This window comes from Meriones unguiculatus, chromosome X, assembly GCF_030254825.1.
Source record: "Meriones unguiculatus strain TT.TT164.6M chromosome X, Bangor_MerUng_6.1, whole genome shotgun sequence".
NCBI lineage: Eukaryota > Metazoa > Chordata > Mammalia > Rodentia > Muridae > Meriones > Meriones unguiculatus.
The window spans coordinates 129,949,924-129,967,632 of NC_083369.1; the positions used below are offsets into that span (position 1 = coordinate 129,949,924).

Genomic DNA, 17,709 nt, shown 5'->3' on the forward strand with positions numbered 1-17,709 from the left:
GTTGGAAGAGAGCTAATGTCCATCAATATAAGATGGGACAGATAAATTAGGACATAGTTTTGAAACAGGATACCATACTGCTTCAGGAAGAAATGCAGTATTTCTTTATTTGTGCTAAAATAGAATGTTCTCTTATTATCTTTACTTAAAAAAGTAAACATCTGCATATGATATAGAAATACACATTGTTATATAGAATTTTTATATAAAACTGGTATATATTAGTGTCTTGTAGCAATATCTATAAAGTCAGGGGAAAAGGATGATTTCAGAAGAATTCAGTCTTAGAAGGAATGTGACTTAGGTTTGTCTCAAAAGGCATTTAGAGTATGTAAAAAAACAGTGATGGTAGGCAGGGAGGAGACCAGGGAGGGAGTGTGGGGTTGGGGAGGGAATGACGGAGTGGGATACAGCTGGGACACAGAGTTAACAAAATGTAACTAAAAAGAAAAATAAAATTAAAAAACAAAAAACAACAAAACAAAACAAACAAACAAACAAAAAACCCACACACACACAGTGATGGTATTACCTGAAATCAGCCCAAGGTCAAGGAGTCTTCTCAGAAGTATTTCTATCTTTTGTCAGCTGAGCACCATTTAGAGAACCTGGTTATTCCAACACCTTAGAGAGTTCTCTCAAAAGGCTCTCTGTTTTCCTTGCTTCTAGCACATTCTGCACCTCGCTACTCTCTCCAGTGTTGGCAAGCTAGCTTCAGATTGTGCAGCGGAACCCATTATTGCCTACCTCAATTCCCCAACATAAAATTCAAACATAGGGTGACCTGAACAGCTCTATGTGTTCTAGCTCTTTTCTCTGGGCTTAAGTGACTGATGACTGATGACGTGTGCTTTCTGAAGCTGGCTGCATGGTTTTTTGCCCTTCTCCTTCCTAGCCAGGCATTATCAAGTGAGATCTTCCAGTATGCTCCCCTACTTTACTCTCTGTATATTTTGCTTAAGCTGACACAGCTATCTGCAAAAACCCTTATGTCAGTCACTTCCATGTGGCCACAACTATTCAAGACTTAGTTTAACTGCAACTTCCCTCTAAGGCCTTTTTGTCACATTCACTTCTGACTCCTCTCTGTTCCCTGCCAAAACTGTTTTTGACATAATGTTGCATGACTCACTCTTCCACTCATAAATTACATGAGCCAGAAAGACTGCAAGAGTTTTTTGAATGCTTCCAAGGCAAACCAATTAGGAGACAGGAGGAAGGAAAGAAGAAAGGAAGGAGAGAGAAAGAATAGGGAGGGAGAGGAAGAGGAAGGGGAAGAGAGATATACCTAAGAAAATTATCTAAAGTGGTGTTAATTCGACCTTAGTCACTGTGAAGCTAGTGTCCTTCTGTATTGCTCTTATAATTAATCTTTAACTAAATTTCTATTCAAAGCACCCTGTAATCAGAACTACATGTATAAGAAATACCAGTTGAGACAGAATTGTTTTTTTTCCTTCTTATAAAGACCACATTAAATTAATAAGGCTGTATTTAAAACATCTCTGTGGAAAAGTGACTACTACTGTACTCTATTTTGACATGTTCTGTATTTTCATTGCCATGCTGGCTAGTTTATGTCAAACTGACACAAGCTAGAGTCCTTTGGGAAGAGAAAACTTTATTTGAGAAAATGTCCCACTAAATAGACTGTGGGAAAATCTTTGGAGGCATTTTGTTTTTGGTATAGGAGGACCAAGCTCACCCCTGGACTGGGGGTCATGGGTGCTATAATAAAGTAGGCTCAATAAGCCATGAGGAGCAAGCCAGTAAACAGTGTTCCTCCATGGCTTCTGTATCAGTTCCTGCCTTGGGTTTCTGTCATGATTTCTCTGGATGGTGAAATATAAACTGTGAGATTAAATAAACCCTTTCTTCCTCACGTTGCTTCTGGTCATGGTATTTCATCATTGCAATAGAAACCTAACTGAGAATATCACTAAAGGAGTTTCAAATCTGTTCCCCTAGAAAGTGACATCTTTTAATCCTTTGCCATTTTCTCAATTCTATTCAAATAACTTTGCTATAACCTTTATGACCAACTGTTGCTCTTAGAGTTGGTCATAGCATTCCTAATTATCAAACAAGCATCAGTGACAGACACATAGTTCTTCCAAGTAGGTAGTGGTTAAGAGTTGAAGGGACAGCCCTAAAGTACCTTGGAATGGGACCAGGCACTTACAGTTCTTTACCTTGTCAATTTACTAAATTGGTTTTTTCTTTTTTTTTTTAAATGAAACAACATTTAGAAAATTACATAAAATTAAATGCATGATAAAATGACTAGAGCACGTTATCTAACTACCCAGAAATAGCTATTTGTCCTATGAACCATCATATATTCTTTTATATATCTGTAACTGTGCAGGGGGCAAAATATGTATTTGCATGTAAATAAGGATATATGTACACATAGGTGCATGTGTATGTAGACTCTTTTGTTAACACTGTGTGTCTTCCTTTATCCAACTCCATATTATTTTTTGCCCCAGGGTTCCCATTGAACCTGAGACTTACTGATTAGGTTATACTGGCTGGTCATTGATCTCCTAAGATTCTCTTGTCTTCATCTTTCCCCAATATGCAAATGCCACTATGCTTAGACATTTTACATGGGTACTAGAGACTTAAACCCTATTCCTGTTTGTAAGACAAATACTTTTACTGAAAACTATCCCTAGTTCTCCCATATATTTCTTCACACTGACACACTGACTCTATTACATTCAAAATATAACCAACATCCTAGTTAATGTTTACACTTTTAACCCCTAGAAATGCATTTTAAAATAAGAATAGTTTATTTTGATCATTAAGTTATGAATCGATAAATGGATTTTCAGTGTATATGTTGTTACCAGCTTCTTTCATCAAACAACATATTCATGAGCTTCATCCATGTGGTTTTCCAGACGTTGTTAATTTTATTGATACTTGACCAGATGTTTTCACACTGCAATCAAAGTAAGCATTATCCCTTCCTTGAGCAGGAAAAAGAAACCAAAATATATTGTAATTTTTTCCTTCCTTATTATCTCCTTTTGGTGTTTATATTCCTTTGCCCAGATTATTTGAAATCAGTCATCAAACAGAGAAGTAAATAGGCCATGAGATACTCACTAACAACATTGGCTTGTCCAGTGAATATGGTGTACTGGAGTTCATAGGAGACCACACTGAACTCATCATCTGAAGTCCAGTGAACGGTGATGGTGTCATAGGAAGCCGTGCAAAGTTCTTCTCTAATTGTGGGAGGGTTAGGAGCTGTGGGCATCAAGAATGCATATCAGTGGAGCAATAGACATCATTAGGATCACATTTTGGAGGTATTTAACTATAAAAGCAGGTCTTCCTAAATAGGTCTACCAGGTCTGTTATCTTAATGATGGGAATTTTGGTTCCAAAGTATTCAGTTGTCTACTTATGAAATTATTTAGTTTATTTGTTGTTGTTTTTATGTAAATATGGTTAAAAACCAGCCAGCCAATAAGATGTTATCTCAATTTATAATGAGAATATATTTAGTAGACTAAGCAAACAATAGCTTCTTGTGTGTAAAGAAAATCGCGTTATAGAAAAAGTAACCAAGACAAACTTCCATAATTTTATTCACTTTGGAGGGTGGAGTTGGAAAGCTTTACTAGTAAAGGACTAGATGGAAAATGTTATAGTTATTGTAGGCCAGCTTGATGCTCTTGCAACTACTTAACCTTGCCATTGTATCATGATAGCAGACACAAATAATTTGTACATAAATAAGTATGGCCATGCTCCAGTAAAACTTTATTTATATATAATAGCCACAGGGCCAGATTTTGCATGAAACCCACTTAGCCAACCTTTTATCTACATGACACCATATATTTGAGAAATATCATTTGTTATTCCATAGCAAATCAATTAAATAGTTGAAAATTTACTTTTATTAGGTATTTGATGCCTTGCTAAATTTATTAGTGTACAACTAGTTTCTTTCCCTCTTTCAATTTGTAGGTACTATGTTTAATTAAAATGATCACAATTAACAAGCACTCATCTCTTAGAAATACATTCTTATTTACTAAGAAAATCATGGATACTTGCATTTGGTTGCCTTTATCACTATAGAAGTCTTTTGTTTTGTTTGACATAGTCAACAGCTCAGAAGTTTAAATTCAATTAAAACATGTGATTTCTAAATCACTTACACTGGATTAATTCCAATAAGTAATTTTATGAGGAGAATAATTAAGGAAGGAAAAACAAGGCTATAAGTGCTTTGTGCTGGCAATAATATTTTAGAGGTAGGCAAACTACAGCTATTCTTTTTGTTATTTTTTATGTAAATAGTTATTTGTTTCCAAGTGTTTGCAGTGCTTGTGGGGGCCGTAAGAGGTCATAAGATTCCCTGGGACTGAAGATACAGAAAATTTTAGCCACCATGTGGGTGCTGGGATAAAAACTTGGTCCTCTGAAAGATGATCCAGTCCTCTTATCCACCAAGCTACCTCTTCAGCCCACAACAGCTACTTTTGTAAATAAAGTTTTATTGGAGCACAGCCATGAGTTGCTCAGATATTGCCCATCTATGGCTGTTTACACATAATAACAAAGCTGAGTAGTTACAAATATATGGCTTGCAAAACATAAGATAATCTGCCATCTGGCCATTTTCAGTCAACGTTTACTAGCCTTTGGTTTAGAAAATTGATCTATAGCTTTTCTTTATATTCTTCTGTACACTGGAGGTAAACTTCAAAGAGAAAAGCATGTTTGCATTCTATGGATTTAGAAAAACTCTTACTTACACTATTGCATAGGTATTTTCTATTTTGATTAGTTTCTGATTAGAGCTGTTAAATTGTAAAAAATAAAAGGTGGGGGAGGGGAGGCCTTTATAAAAATGGTAAATTTAAAATTCTCCTTTAATTTTCTTTACTTTGACACCTGAAAAAACATTTAGCACAAGTCATGAAAAACTTTGCCTGTTAGTTTGAATTTCACAATGACTTCATTAATAAAAAGGGCTCAGCTGGGTCTGATGGTACACATTTATAATCTTAATTATAAATTATAAGGTAGGGGCAGGAAGAATGTGGGTATGAGGGTGATCTAGGTTATACAGTAGATCCTATCTCAAAATGATATCCACTAATGAAAAATAAGTAAATGGAAAAAAAGAAATAAGCATTCCTCATAACCTTTCAAACATTTTTCTGGAAATGTGTGTTTGAACATTTCACATATGAAGAGACTACACATGAAATTTAGTTTTGCCCAGTGTGACTTGAATATGTATGAATAAGTGATACCAATCAGGAGATGCATTCCACGTAGATACTGCTGTGTCATAAAAAATGTGTTTGTTTTTGTCTGTGTGGTCATTGTTGCTCTGGGATCATCCCTGTGTTCATCAGTGAACAACAACATAGTCTTTCATGATTTAAATAGTTGAATTCTTTCTCCATTAATCATTGTGGAAAGATAGATTTTTTTTTTTTTGCTGTATACATAGCAATATATTACTAAATAGACAGAAAAATTTAACTTTAAAATAGGCAAGTAGTCGTGAGCCACATGGCAGTAGTTACCATCAGGCAGGAAATGTCACCTCTATGGATTATTAACTTGACACACCACTTAGAGGCATGTCATAGGAAAAAAAACTCTTGTTTGCACAGCCAGGCAGGCTAACTCTGCTTTGATTATAAACCCCAAGTTAGTGAATTCCTAAATTTCTGTAAATGAAAACTACAGCATATTGCCAATTTCAGTACCCACAAAATCAGTACCAGAACTATTATTTTCTCACCTTCATCACAAACACAAGGAATGGTGAGCTAATATACCACAAAAATTTGGTTTCTTGTTTATAAATATTGGAAAAACTATTTGGACTCGGCCATATCAGACAAGCATTGTATGTTATGGCAAGAATTGCTATATCTAGAAATGGACTGAATTTGGGGTTCAGGACTCAAAAAGCAAAATTTTAGATTCCTGATATGCCCTTTACTTTGGCATAAACAGCCGTATGGCATGCATGTTACTAATTCATAAATACTACTTTCACAGCTTCCTTTTTAGTAAATGAATTCTACTCCCTACAGAAATTTAAATGGACATCCATTTTAAATATATTGATTGTTGGGAACTGAAGATATATTCTTGCTGATGACACAAGAACATGAAGATGATTTGATGCAACAAGACCATATTCCTGGGAAAATATTTAATTTTCTAGTTTTCTCTGGCCTTGGGAATGAGCCTTCGACATGGATATGTTCCAAGAGACTTAAGTGAAAATTTTCTAGGTAGGTCTTTCAAGGAATAGTTTTGGTTTTTTAATAAACAAAGCCATACTTGGCTAGCCATGCCATTTTGCCATTATTCCCTCATTTCTCCTGTAATTTTGGATAAAACTTCAGCAGTAGGTAGAGTATTCATGTTATGAAAAGACCACAAATGAAGATGTCAGAGAAATAAAAGAGAAAAATGTGAATAGTGCATTGTACTGCAATTCAGAAACTATGCACACCACGTAGGTACTTAACTTCTAACTATATTCAATAACCTAGATGTCCCTCAACTCAGGAATGGATACAGAAATTGTGGTACATTTACAAAATGGAATACGACTCAGCAATTACAAACAAGGAGATCATGAAATTTGTAGGCAAATGGTGGTACTAGGAAAGATCATCCTGAGTGAGGTAACCCAGAAGCAGAAAGACACATAAGATACATACTCACTTATAAGTGGATATTAGATATATAATACAGGATAACCATATTACAATCCACAGGAAAAAAAAAAGAAGCTAAATAACAAGGAGGACCCTCGGCAGGATACTTAATTCTCATTCATAAGGGCAAATAGAATAGACACCAAAAGCAGCTGAAGAAAGGGAACAGGACAGGAGCCTACTATAGATGCTTTCTTAAATACTCCACCCAGCAGGGGATTGAAGCAGATGCTAAGACTAATAGCCAAACTTTGGGCAGAGTGCAGGGAATCCTAGGAAAGAGTAGCTGAATAGTAGGATACAGAGGGTATAGGAGCACCATAAGAAGAACAGAGGCAACAAATCTGGGCTCAGGGGTTCCTGCGAGACTGTTGCACCAAGCAAGGACCTAGACATCTACTCAGATGTAGCCTATAGGCAGCTCAGTCTCCATGTGGATTCACTAGTAAGGGAAGCAGAGGCTGTCTGACATGGACTCTTTTGCTTGCTCTTTGTTTACTTCCCCCCGGTGGAGGTAGGATCTTACCAGGCCATAGAGGAAGAGGAAGGAGGCAATCCCAATGAGACTTGATAGGCTGGGGTGAGGTGGTTGGGGAGGAGGGCTCCTCTTTCTGAGGAATAGGGGAGTCAGATAAAGGGGAAGAGGGAGGGAGTGTGGGACTGGGAGGAGATGAGGGAGGGGGCTACAATCAGAATGTAGTGAATAAATTTTTAAAAAAATTAAATAAAAAATCACATTTCACCATATCCACATTTCAAGTTTTTAAAACTAATATATTGACTATCCTCAACACAGAACATTTCTATTATCATAAAACATTTTACTAGATTGGAGCGCTTTAGCTCAGTCTCAAAATCAAAAGCTAAATAAAGGAGGTATCATATCCATAAATATCTGAAACTAGATTTGGTTCCACAGTGTAAATGCCTTGCAAATCAAATGCTTTCTTCTTTTGTAGAAACCATATATTTGAAAGAAAGAACTCTACAAGATAGGGAGATGTGTTGTGGGCTAACTCACTCTGCTTGCAAATGCAGAATAAAGGCTAAAATGGGCAGCTGGGGTTCTCACAAGGAAAAAAAAAAGCATGGAGTATATAACTACTTGCTTTCTATCCACACAATATAAAAACAAATGCTATACAATAATCCTTCTCTTTGGCTCCACCTTCCCCAACCACTCTCCCACAAACATGTACATACTGGCTAGGAGTTGAGGAACTGAAACCATGCTCAGTTAAGGATGTGGTTTTTAGAAGGCGTTATGTCCTAAGTACAGGACACATCTGGCTTCACTGTGTACATGGTGCTTTCCTGAAGTCACAGGTCCTGGTGAGTTTGGCTAACACAAGTGACTTTGTCTAAATGGTCCTCATTCATTCTACCAATTGTTGAGCCTAGTTCCTGCTGCAAAGGCTAATAGCAAAGGAAAGATTTAGATTTACTCCTGGGAGTATGAGTCGCACCAATTTTTCTTTTCATCCTGTTTCTTTTCCTCATTTTTTAAGCCAAAAAGAAAGGAAGGAAGACGTGGAACAGAAGAAGAGAGGGAAAGACTGACGATGGAAAGAGAAAGGGAGAGGAAAGCCATGTAGAGAGTTTAGGGTTGAAATATGGCATCTGGAATTGCAAAGGGATTTATGTGATGTTTCCGAGAGCAACATGAAATTCAGTTTTTTACTAGAAAGTGTGAGGTCTACACAGTACATTCATAACTGAGCCAGATCTTAATTGTGCTCACTCCTTTTCTATCTGACCTTCAGCTTGATGGCTAGAATTTACCAATTCTAAAATGAATATTATAATGCTTTACCAAAATTTGATATTGTGACAACTTGGATAAGATCACAAATACAAATAACTAGAGAGGTATAGGTGGACAGCTATCTGTGTGGCTTTTGTTTTCTCACCATTAATGCACTACAAAAGTCAGATGACTCTCTAACATGGTGAAAAATATCCATGAAACTTTATGTATCTCTTTGATGGCCACATGTGCTATTTATTTGATCATATTCATGTTGAGAGTGAGGAAAATGGTGGTGTGGACACGTTTAGCAATCAGGATTTTCTTTATTTTCTTGTACCAATTTATATTTAGGTTCTATGTTATTTAGGTTAAAAATACAGAGAGTATATTAATCATTTATGGGACTAATATATAGCATTTCAAAGACTGAAGCACATGTGTGGTTTTTAGAAAACAATTGATCCAATGGCAAAGTGAATATGTGCTATACTAGAGGGAACATAAGAGATAATAAGACAATACCTGTAAGGTAATCCAGACATTCTAGCAGTTTTTTCTCCCGGGAAAAATCTAAGGCAAAGGTGTCAAATGTGTCATTGAGGTTGATTTCAGGAATTAGTACCTGGGAGGATGCAGTTGCCATGGAGACTCTGTAATTTAAAGAAAACAACATTTTGAGAAATGTCAAGGTGGCTTTTATCATCATTGTAAAGGAATGAGAAATAAAAAGGAAAAAAAGTATTAGGTATTTTAAAAGTAGCATCTCTTAATGGCATAATGCAATAACACAAAGCAAACTTAAAGAAAAAGCAAAGGAATTGGGAGAAACAACACAGTGTCTTCCCTTTCTTTTATGCTATTGGAAAAAAATTCCTCATGGAGGCAAACGAATATTCATATTTCATGTTCCTGCATATTTATAGCCTGGTACAGTCACATCTAACCCCAGCAAGAAGCATATCGCTGTAGGCATTTCTTCACACATCTGTCTGGGAAACTGTTTGTTCCTTTCAGACTCGCCCGTGCTCTACTTCAAAGCAGAGTCTCTAAAATTTCAAACTGCATAAAAGGCAAAGTGAAGATTAAAAAAGAATGTTTTTAGATATTGGATTAGCTTAATCAATTACTAGCCTCTCTCTAAAATAAACATTAAAAAGGAGGATTTGTCTAGTTTTCTTTCATTCTCCTTATATTCACTTCCCCCCCCCCCCAGCAGATGCCATGGAATATATTCATAAGCTTTCTCACAAATTTCCCCAGTAGGCACACAATTTCTTCTCCACACTCAGGTTTTCTGGCGAGCGCTCATCTATAAACTATAAAGAAAGGTATACGTGTTTGTCCCCTATGTGCTCTTGCAGTGATCTGGAAATTTCAGTTACTAGCAGAAGAACATTCTAGTAAATTCTATCTTTGGTTTCTAGATCTACTTGAAGAATTCTAGTTCTTAGCACAGAAAAATGATGCTAGATTTATCTTGTTGCATTTCATGTTTTTTTTTTAAGTTCCATAAACATTAGGATACTGATTTCTTTTTTTGCAATAAAAAAAATTTAATGGCTTAGATATAAATTTAGTTACTTATTTTTTATAAAGAACATTGATAATCAGTTGCATGAGATCTCAGAGCTAGCTGGCAACCATCAAGAGGACTTCAGGTGTGAACTCCATCTTATGAGAAAAGTTTGATACCAGTGTTACTCTAAGCATTACAGCATCTCTTGTGTCTTCTAATAACTCTTAAAGTGTTGGATTTTCACAAAGACCCTTTACCCTGGCTAGGCATCTATCCATGTAATAGAAGTAGGATACAGCCACAAAAAGGAATGGAGTATTTACACATGTTAAAATATGGATGAACCATGCAAACATCATATTACAAAAAGGTGGACAAAAAGGTCATGAATCATATGAAATATCCAGAATAGGCATAGCTATTAAATTGTATTCTTTAACCAGTTAATTTTACTCTGTGAATTTCACAATAATGAAAAGAATAAACATGCAAAATGATGCAAATACAGTTTCTCTAGCTGTATCTCTGGCAAAAGTTCAATGTTATCTAGGGAACAAAGGAGACTTTTAAACTGCAATGTCCTAATAATATTGACAATGGGAAGAAAGTCTAAGGCAATGTAAGTTCGATAAATGAAATATTCAAGTGTAAAAAAGATTGTAGACAATGTAATGTCACCTCCTGTTCAGCTCACAAGGACTCTTTGAAAAATAGCATTTTATGGTTTGATTGAGTAAATATGACATTAATTATTGAAACTAGCAATAGCTAATATAGCTGGGTGGATAAAGGGATGGATGCTAAATAAACTGTACCTTTAACAAATATTCATGAAGCTCACAAAGTCTGTTATATACCAAAGGGCCCACAATATTCACATCAATGCAGAAAACTTAGAAGATACACTTTAGTGCCCTTTGGATGCCTCAAAAATATTTCAAAATAATAATTACAAAAAATCCCTTCTATGAGTTCTAGTTCATAGTCTTCAATTGGAAGAACTGAATCAAGCTTGTAGGAAGCCTTTTTCTTAGTCACTTTTGAAGCCCAAGTCTCGTGTCAATTGATGAGACTACTCTGAAAACAGACAATCTGTCTTTATTATTTCTCTTTTTAGAGGCAGAAGCCTCTTTGTTCAGGTACATCCAAAACAGATTATATTTTCAAATTTGTACTGTTTCTTGGGTCAACAAACAATAAATAAAATGTGTTTTTGTCAAATGACATAGTAAACGCTCCCACTATTTTGACAGTGGGAACTTTGAGTAGGCCAGAGAAGGAAGATAATATCTAGCCTGGGAGGCAAAGACTGACAAAAGAAATCTTTGGAGATTACTGCAGCTTTTAACACCTACAGGTTTTCTTCCCTTGGTGGAAGGAAAGATGCTTATCTTTGGCTACAATTTCAAATCATCAACTGGAAAGACAGGTAAAGGGAAATCTGCCAAATTCAACATTTTAGGGCATGTTTTTATATCCCAAAATCCTTGTTGCCCATCTTCTGTTTTTTTATACTGCCAACATCCAACAGGGCAGTTAGTGCTAGGCTTCTTTCTTCTTTGCTTTATTCTTTCTGTCTCCTCTCCCTCTCCCTCTCTCTCTCTCTCTCTCTCTCTCTCTCTCTCTCTCTCTCTCTCTCTGTGTGTGTGTGTGTGTGTGTGTGTGTGTAGAAGGGTTGTCCATTACTCTTATGTATGTGTTTCTGCTTTAGTGTCTTTAATCTGCAGAATACTCACTTGGTAGTCACATAATGCCAGTATTCCAGAGGGCAGACATGTCTAGAGAGATGCTGTTCACAGTCTTTTGCCAAACACCACACACTGCCATGGTCAAACACATTGAGGTACCACAGAAACAAAATGTGTATGTGTTTAACTTTGGTCAGCTCAAGATTTCCCAAACGCATTTGGCCATGGAAATGTAGTGCGGTTATAACATCTATTAAATTATCAACACCCTACAGACAGCATTTCAAAGCCCACACATGGGATATGCTCTGACTCTTAGAACCAAGGAACATTTCTCCAAAGAAGTTGCCAATCTTGACTTTTTTTTTTTTTTTTTAGAAAATCCTGGAACTGTTTGTGCTGGTAAGGAATGAAGAGATCACCTCAAAGTACAGAAACTTTTAGGTGATCTGAAAATTCATTTTGTTCCCAAGGAATTTAATTAGCCTTCTCTTGATAAAGACAATTTGCTATTAAAAGTAATTTTAGAATAGACATTGTGGGTAGAGGGGGGTGGGTGCACTGGATGGGGATGGGAGTGGGAGATGGAAATAGGAAGGATCAGTTTGGGGAGGACAGAGGGAGGGAGTACTGGAAGAGATAACTGGAATGGATAGGGAGGTTCATCTCTGGTATGAGCTAGAAATCTAGGGAAATGGAAACTCCCAGGAATCTATGAGGTGACTCTTAGCAAAGAGGGATATGCAGCCTGAAACAGCCATCTTCTGTGACCTGGCAAGACTCCCAATTAAGGGACTGGAACACCAACTCAGACACAAAACCTTCGAACTAGAATTTATCTTGCCCATTAGATATACAGGAGTAAAGATGGAGCAAAAATTGAGAAATGGCCAACCAATGAGAAGGGTCCAGCTTGAGACACTTACCATGAGAGGGAGCCCACCCTGACAAGTGTTAAGAACATTTGGCTATACTTGCAGATAAGAGCCTAGCATAGCCATCAGAGAGGCTTCACCCAGAAACTAATGGAAACAGATGCAGAGACCTACAGCCAAACATTAGGCAGAACTTGAGGAATCCTGTTGAAAAGGAATCCTGTTGAAAAGTAAGAATTGTAGGAACCAGAGGGGTCAAAGACACCACAAAAACCCTACAGAATAAACTCATCCTGGCTCCAAAGGGGTTCACAGAGACTGAACTGCCAACCAGGTATGCATGCATGGGACTGAAGTAGACCCTCTGCACATATATAAGAGTTGTTCAGTTTGTTTCTTCACATGGAATTCCTAACATTGGGACCAAGGTCTGCTTTTGACTGTGTTGCCTGCTTTTTGGACTCATTTCTCCTACAGGGCTGCAATTGGAGATGATGTGCCTAGTGCTACCACAACTTGATATGCCAGGACTGATTGTCATTCATGGAAGGCCTCCCCTTTTCTGAAGAGAAAGGGAGGAGGAGTGGATGGATGAGGGAGGTGAGATTGGGGGGGGGGAGAATGACTGGGAGGAAAGAAGGGAAGGGAAACTTTGGAAGGGATGTAAAGCAAATTAACTAACTAACTGATTAAGGAAAAACAAATAAAAAAGATATTATAAGATTCCTGGGAAAGAGTGCATGAAGTTTCTTATGCCTGGATTTAGTAAATACTTTCTCTCATTTAATAAACTGCTCAAAAGGTCACTATGTACTGACACCAGTGGCGGCTTAAGACCAGTGTTAACACACCATACTTGGCGGAAAGGAGGGAGCTTATTACCTATTCACCGTTGTGGCAAGAGCTGGACTGTTTTTATTTCTGTATTTATTTTATGTTTATAACAATTCTATTCTCCCCCTGAATGGAGAGCAGCCTTACCAGGCTACAGAGGAAGACAATACAGCCAGTCCTAATAGAGCTGATAGGCTAGAGTCAGATGGAAAGGGAGAAGGTGTTAGTATTTAGGCAGCCTACTTCTGGGTTGCTTAGCAACCTATGATGTCATAATTTGTAGCCACACCTGGCAGGCATGGTTTTATTGCTCCTTAAGAGGTTCAACCCACCACTTTGTCTCTCTTGCCCTATCATCTCTTACCCTCTCCCCTTTCTCTGTCAGGGTGCCCCCTCTCTTCCCTTTATCATGTCTCACTCTCTCCTTCTCTTTCTCTTCATCTCCATATAATAAACCTCTTTCATATAAAATCTGCTCTGTGCATCATCGTTTTATTTGGTCCTAATAGGAGGACCTCCCCTATCAGTGGACTTGGGGAGGGGCATGGGAGGAGTTGAGGGAGGTAGGGTGGGATTGGGAGGGAATAAGGGAGGGGCTACAGCTAGGATACAAATTGAATAAACTCTAATTAATATAAAAAATAAAATATACTATTTTATAGGAATAATTTTGTATTTTGTATATAGTTTACAGTATGCTGAGGCTAGCATTCTGAACACATGCCTAGGGTTCCTGCATACTTGAAGTAAATAAACAAAACTGGACAGATACATGTTAATGAGAACCCCTGATTCTATTCATGATTATTAAACAATTAGGACAGAGCCAAACAGTTGATTCCAAAGGATATGCATCTCTTACAATGTAAAGATTAGGGCTCCCACTCTGCTATAAATTTATTTAAATACCTCTTATTTGAAAGAAAAAAGTTGTTGCAATTCTGATTCAGTCTATAGAAGAAAATGCCAGCTTCTTTTGTGAATGATTTTATTGACACATTCTTACTTTAAGCATGTCTGCAGTACTGAAAGGGTGTTCTGGGTTTCACGTTTTGAGTAGAAGTGATGTCAAATGTTTAGGTGTCAAAACCCAAGGTGGATGGATTATAAGATACAACTCAGAAGTCATACTGCATTTTAACTGAGAGGTCGCGGAATAGAAGCAAGTTAACAGTACAATGGAAAAGGCAAAAAAAAGGGTTGAAACTGAAACACGAAGGCTTAAAATATCCACTCAGGCTGCACTTACAGAATGTCTGTGATGGAAAAGATCTATTCTGAGGAGTTTTCAGCATTTTTTTTTATATGGATAGCTGCCACAAGCACATTTTCCAAACAGAAAATTGCTCCCCCATGATGGAACTGACATGGGTAAGAGATCCATCAGAATATCTAGCTGTTGGTACAAAATTCACTCATCCCCATGTTTGTAAAAACCTGTAATAATCCCAGTTGCTTCAAAGATAATCACAAGTCAAGGATAGATACAGTCAAGCAATGCTACAGAAATGACATCTCTGAGCAAAGTGGCTATGCTGGGATTTGAATCTTGATCTCCCAATTTCTTGCCCTAGCTCAGTCCCCTTTTACTCTATCCTGAGTCACAAAAGAGATGAGAGAGCAAAAACAGAAACAAAGGTCTTCTAGTGAATTTTTACAGATATTCTGTATTCTTACTTGAGAAGAGCACTTTTTTTTTTTTTTAATGGAAACAGGAATGGCAGTCACCCTTCCATTCTTGATGATATGCTCACATTACAAGATGAGATAATGGGACAAGACCTGCTCACCAGATCAAAGAGGGATCAGTGTGCATGTGTATACACATTTAGGTGCTTGTGCTATCCTTCAAATACAAGTCTCTTCCTGCTGTAACTATTAACTGGCCCTTTCCCCTGTCAGTTAGATGCAAATCTATTCAAGCCACATTCAGTTGAATTTGTAAGGATTGCTGAGGAAATTTACAGCAGTTGTTTAATCTGGATATGCCCCAATTCATAGAGAAATGGACTGTCAGACCCCAGTGGGGAATCTCTAACATGTGTGTAAACCATCTTTAGAGTGTATTGTATGCAATGGAAAGCAGTGGTAGATAAGGCGTTTGTGTGTTTAATGTGAGAATAAAAAGTAAGAAAACAGACATGGTTCAGATGAAAAGTACAAAGCAGACATTTGAAATCTAGTAGCCATGAGGAAAGAAATCTGCTTCTCTTGCTATAGAGAGGAGAACATTTAAAGGCCAGCAGTTATCCATGTCCTTCATGGGAGATAAGTAGCTAACTACCTGTAAAGGGACTTTTTCTCAAATATGAGCACAAAACAGTGAAGAGGGCTGACCAATAAGAGACCAGGGTTATGAAAACACTATATATTCTTAAAGAACAGTGAAAATGGTGTCTGGGTGTCTGACTCAAGCAAGCACCTGTAAGTGTTAGTTTCCTTTCTCCTTCTTTGAAGAAATTCAAATCTTAAGGTAGTGAGAATGTTTCCCCTCTAAGGCCAATGGATTGGTAAAGGAACACCTGCAGCTTGTACTGTGAATGGTTTCATTGGCACACAGCCACACCCACTAGCTCCCTGTGGCTAAAGCAGAGCTACCCAGGCAGCAGTGAGTAACTGTGATAGATCCCTTAAAACCTGAAAATAATTTACTTTCTGTAACAGAACTATGGTCTCTACTCTCGAATAAAAGCCAGGATGAATGAGTTCTTTGGGTTCTTTTAATGATACAATTATGTTATGGTTTTGCATAAAAGGCACTTGAAAATCAGAATAAATGGAAAGTCAAGATATTTGGTGTTGCCTAGAAATGTCATTTATTTGGCACTGTTGTATACAGACATGCCTTCTCTTTGGATCCACTAGGTTTATTAAATGGGTCCATGAACAGGGCAATGAGTAATTTCTATATTAAACATATAAATGTACCATGAGAAGGCTCATCTTCACCCATTGTACTGCTGAACTGACTATATAAGTAACGCTGTTTTTTGTTTCCCGCCTCGGGAATAGAAGGTATTTTCTTTCTTTCTTTTTTGTTTTGTTTTAATTTTTCATCAATTACACTTTATTCATTCTGCATCCCCCATAAGCCCCTCCCTCCTCCCCTCCCAATTCCACACTCCCTCCTCCCTCTGCTTGCATGCCACTCCCCAAGTCCACTGATAGGGGAGGTTCTCCTCTCCTTTCTGATCTTAGTCTATCAGTTCACTTCAAAAGTGGCTGCATTGTCCTCTACTATGGCCTGGTAAGGCTGCTCCCCCCCCCCCCCAGCGGGAGGTGATCAAAGAGCAGGCCAATCAGATTATGTCAGAGGCAGTCCCTCTTCACATTACTATGTAACCCAATTGGACTCTGAACTGCTCTGGGCTACATCTGTGCAGGGGAGGTATTTTCAAATAAGGTAGTGGGAGGTTGGCTGTTTGACCTTTCTCTTTCTAGTGAATCAGCCTTGGCCTTTTCAGGTAATGTCAACCTTCTCAGCCTAGTAAAAAAACAAGACTAACAGAGAACAACACCTGTGCAGTTGTTTCCTTTAGACAAATGAACCATGCAAGATAAAATTTCCTTTTATGTGTTTTGTCTGCATTTCCATTCTTTGTTAACAAGGATATGATAAGATCAAGTTTGAGAATCACAACAAATGCTGTCTTTACTGATCCCATGACCACCGCAACACCTCCACACAGAAAATGGTTGGTTTTATTGTAACAGGTGAACTGTTAATACAAAGACCTTGAACTCTATGCTGTTATGGAAAGGGTTTTGTTATGTCAAAAGGGAAGTATCCTTAGCTGGAGCAAAAGAGCAAAAGCTTCTATTCTCTCTGGTTCTCAACCTTGAAATGAAAACAATGTGAGTTTGAGAGCAAGGCCAGTCAGTCACAACCAGACACAAGCAATCAGTATCCTGAAAATGTCCCAACCACCCCTGCACTCACCTCTCAGTGATATTCTTTGCTGTCTGTAGAAAACGGGCATGGTCATTCTCCTTCAGAGAGTGTTCTGCTTGGGAAATGAGTGATGCAGACCTTTCAATGCACTGTTTACAGTTTGCAATCTGCTGAGCTAGTTTGCGGAGTCTCATCACCTAGAACAAAAGAAGCATGATAGTCATGGTTACACACTAGGCATACTTGTGAAATGGCACAAAGCTGGACTCTTCCAAGATTTACATTCTGTTATGTCTAAGCAGAGAAATGTTGAAATCTGGAAGGCTCACTTATGGGACTTAAACTTTATCTCCTTGCAGAAGCATTGGTAATTTGTTTTATGAGGAAATACTGCATTGCTAATTACTTCCTTGTTGATGGGGAAAAAAG

The 17,709-nt window shown here is 37.6% G+C and overlaps 1 protein-coding gene across 4 annotated transcripts in view; it reads right to left on the minus strand.

The window, feature by feature from the left end:
- Mid1 (midline 1) overlaps positions 1 to 17,709 on the minus strand; it is a 427,052-nt gene that overhangs the window by 23,032 nt on the left and 386,311 nt on the right. For all 4 annotated transcript variants that reach the window (XM_060374282.1, XM_060374283.1, XM_060374280.1 and 1 more), the window contains exons 5-7: positions 17,329 to 17,477; positions 8,998 to 9,125; positions 3,121 to 3,264 (exon numbers count right to left, since the gene is read on the minus strand). In XM_060374282.1, the coding sequence (XP_060230265.1) occupies positions 3,121 to 3,264; positions 8,998 to 9,125; positions 17,329 to 17,477 (421 nt within the window). The remainder of the gene's footprint in view (positions 1 to 3,120; positions 3,265 to 8,997; positions 9,126 to 17,328; positions 17,478 to 17,709) is intronic.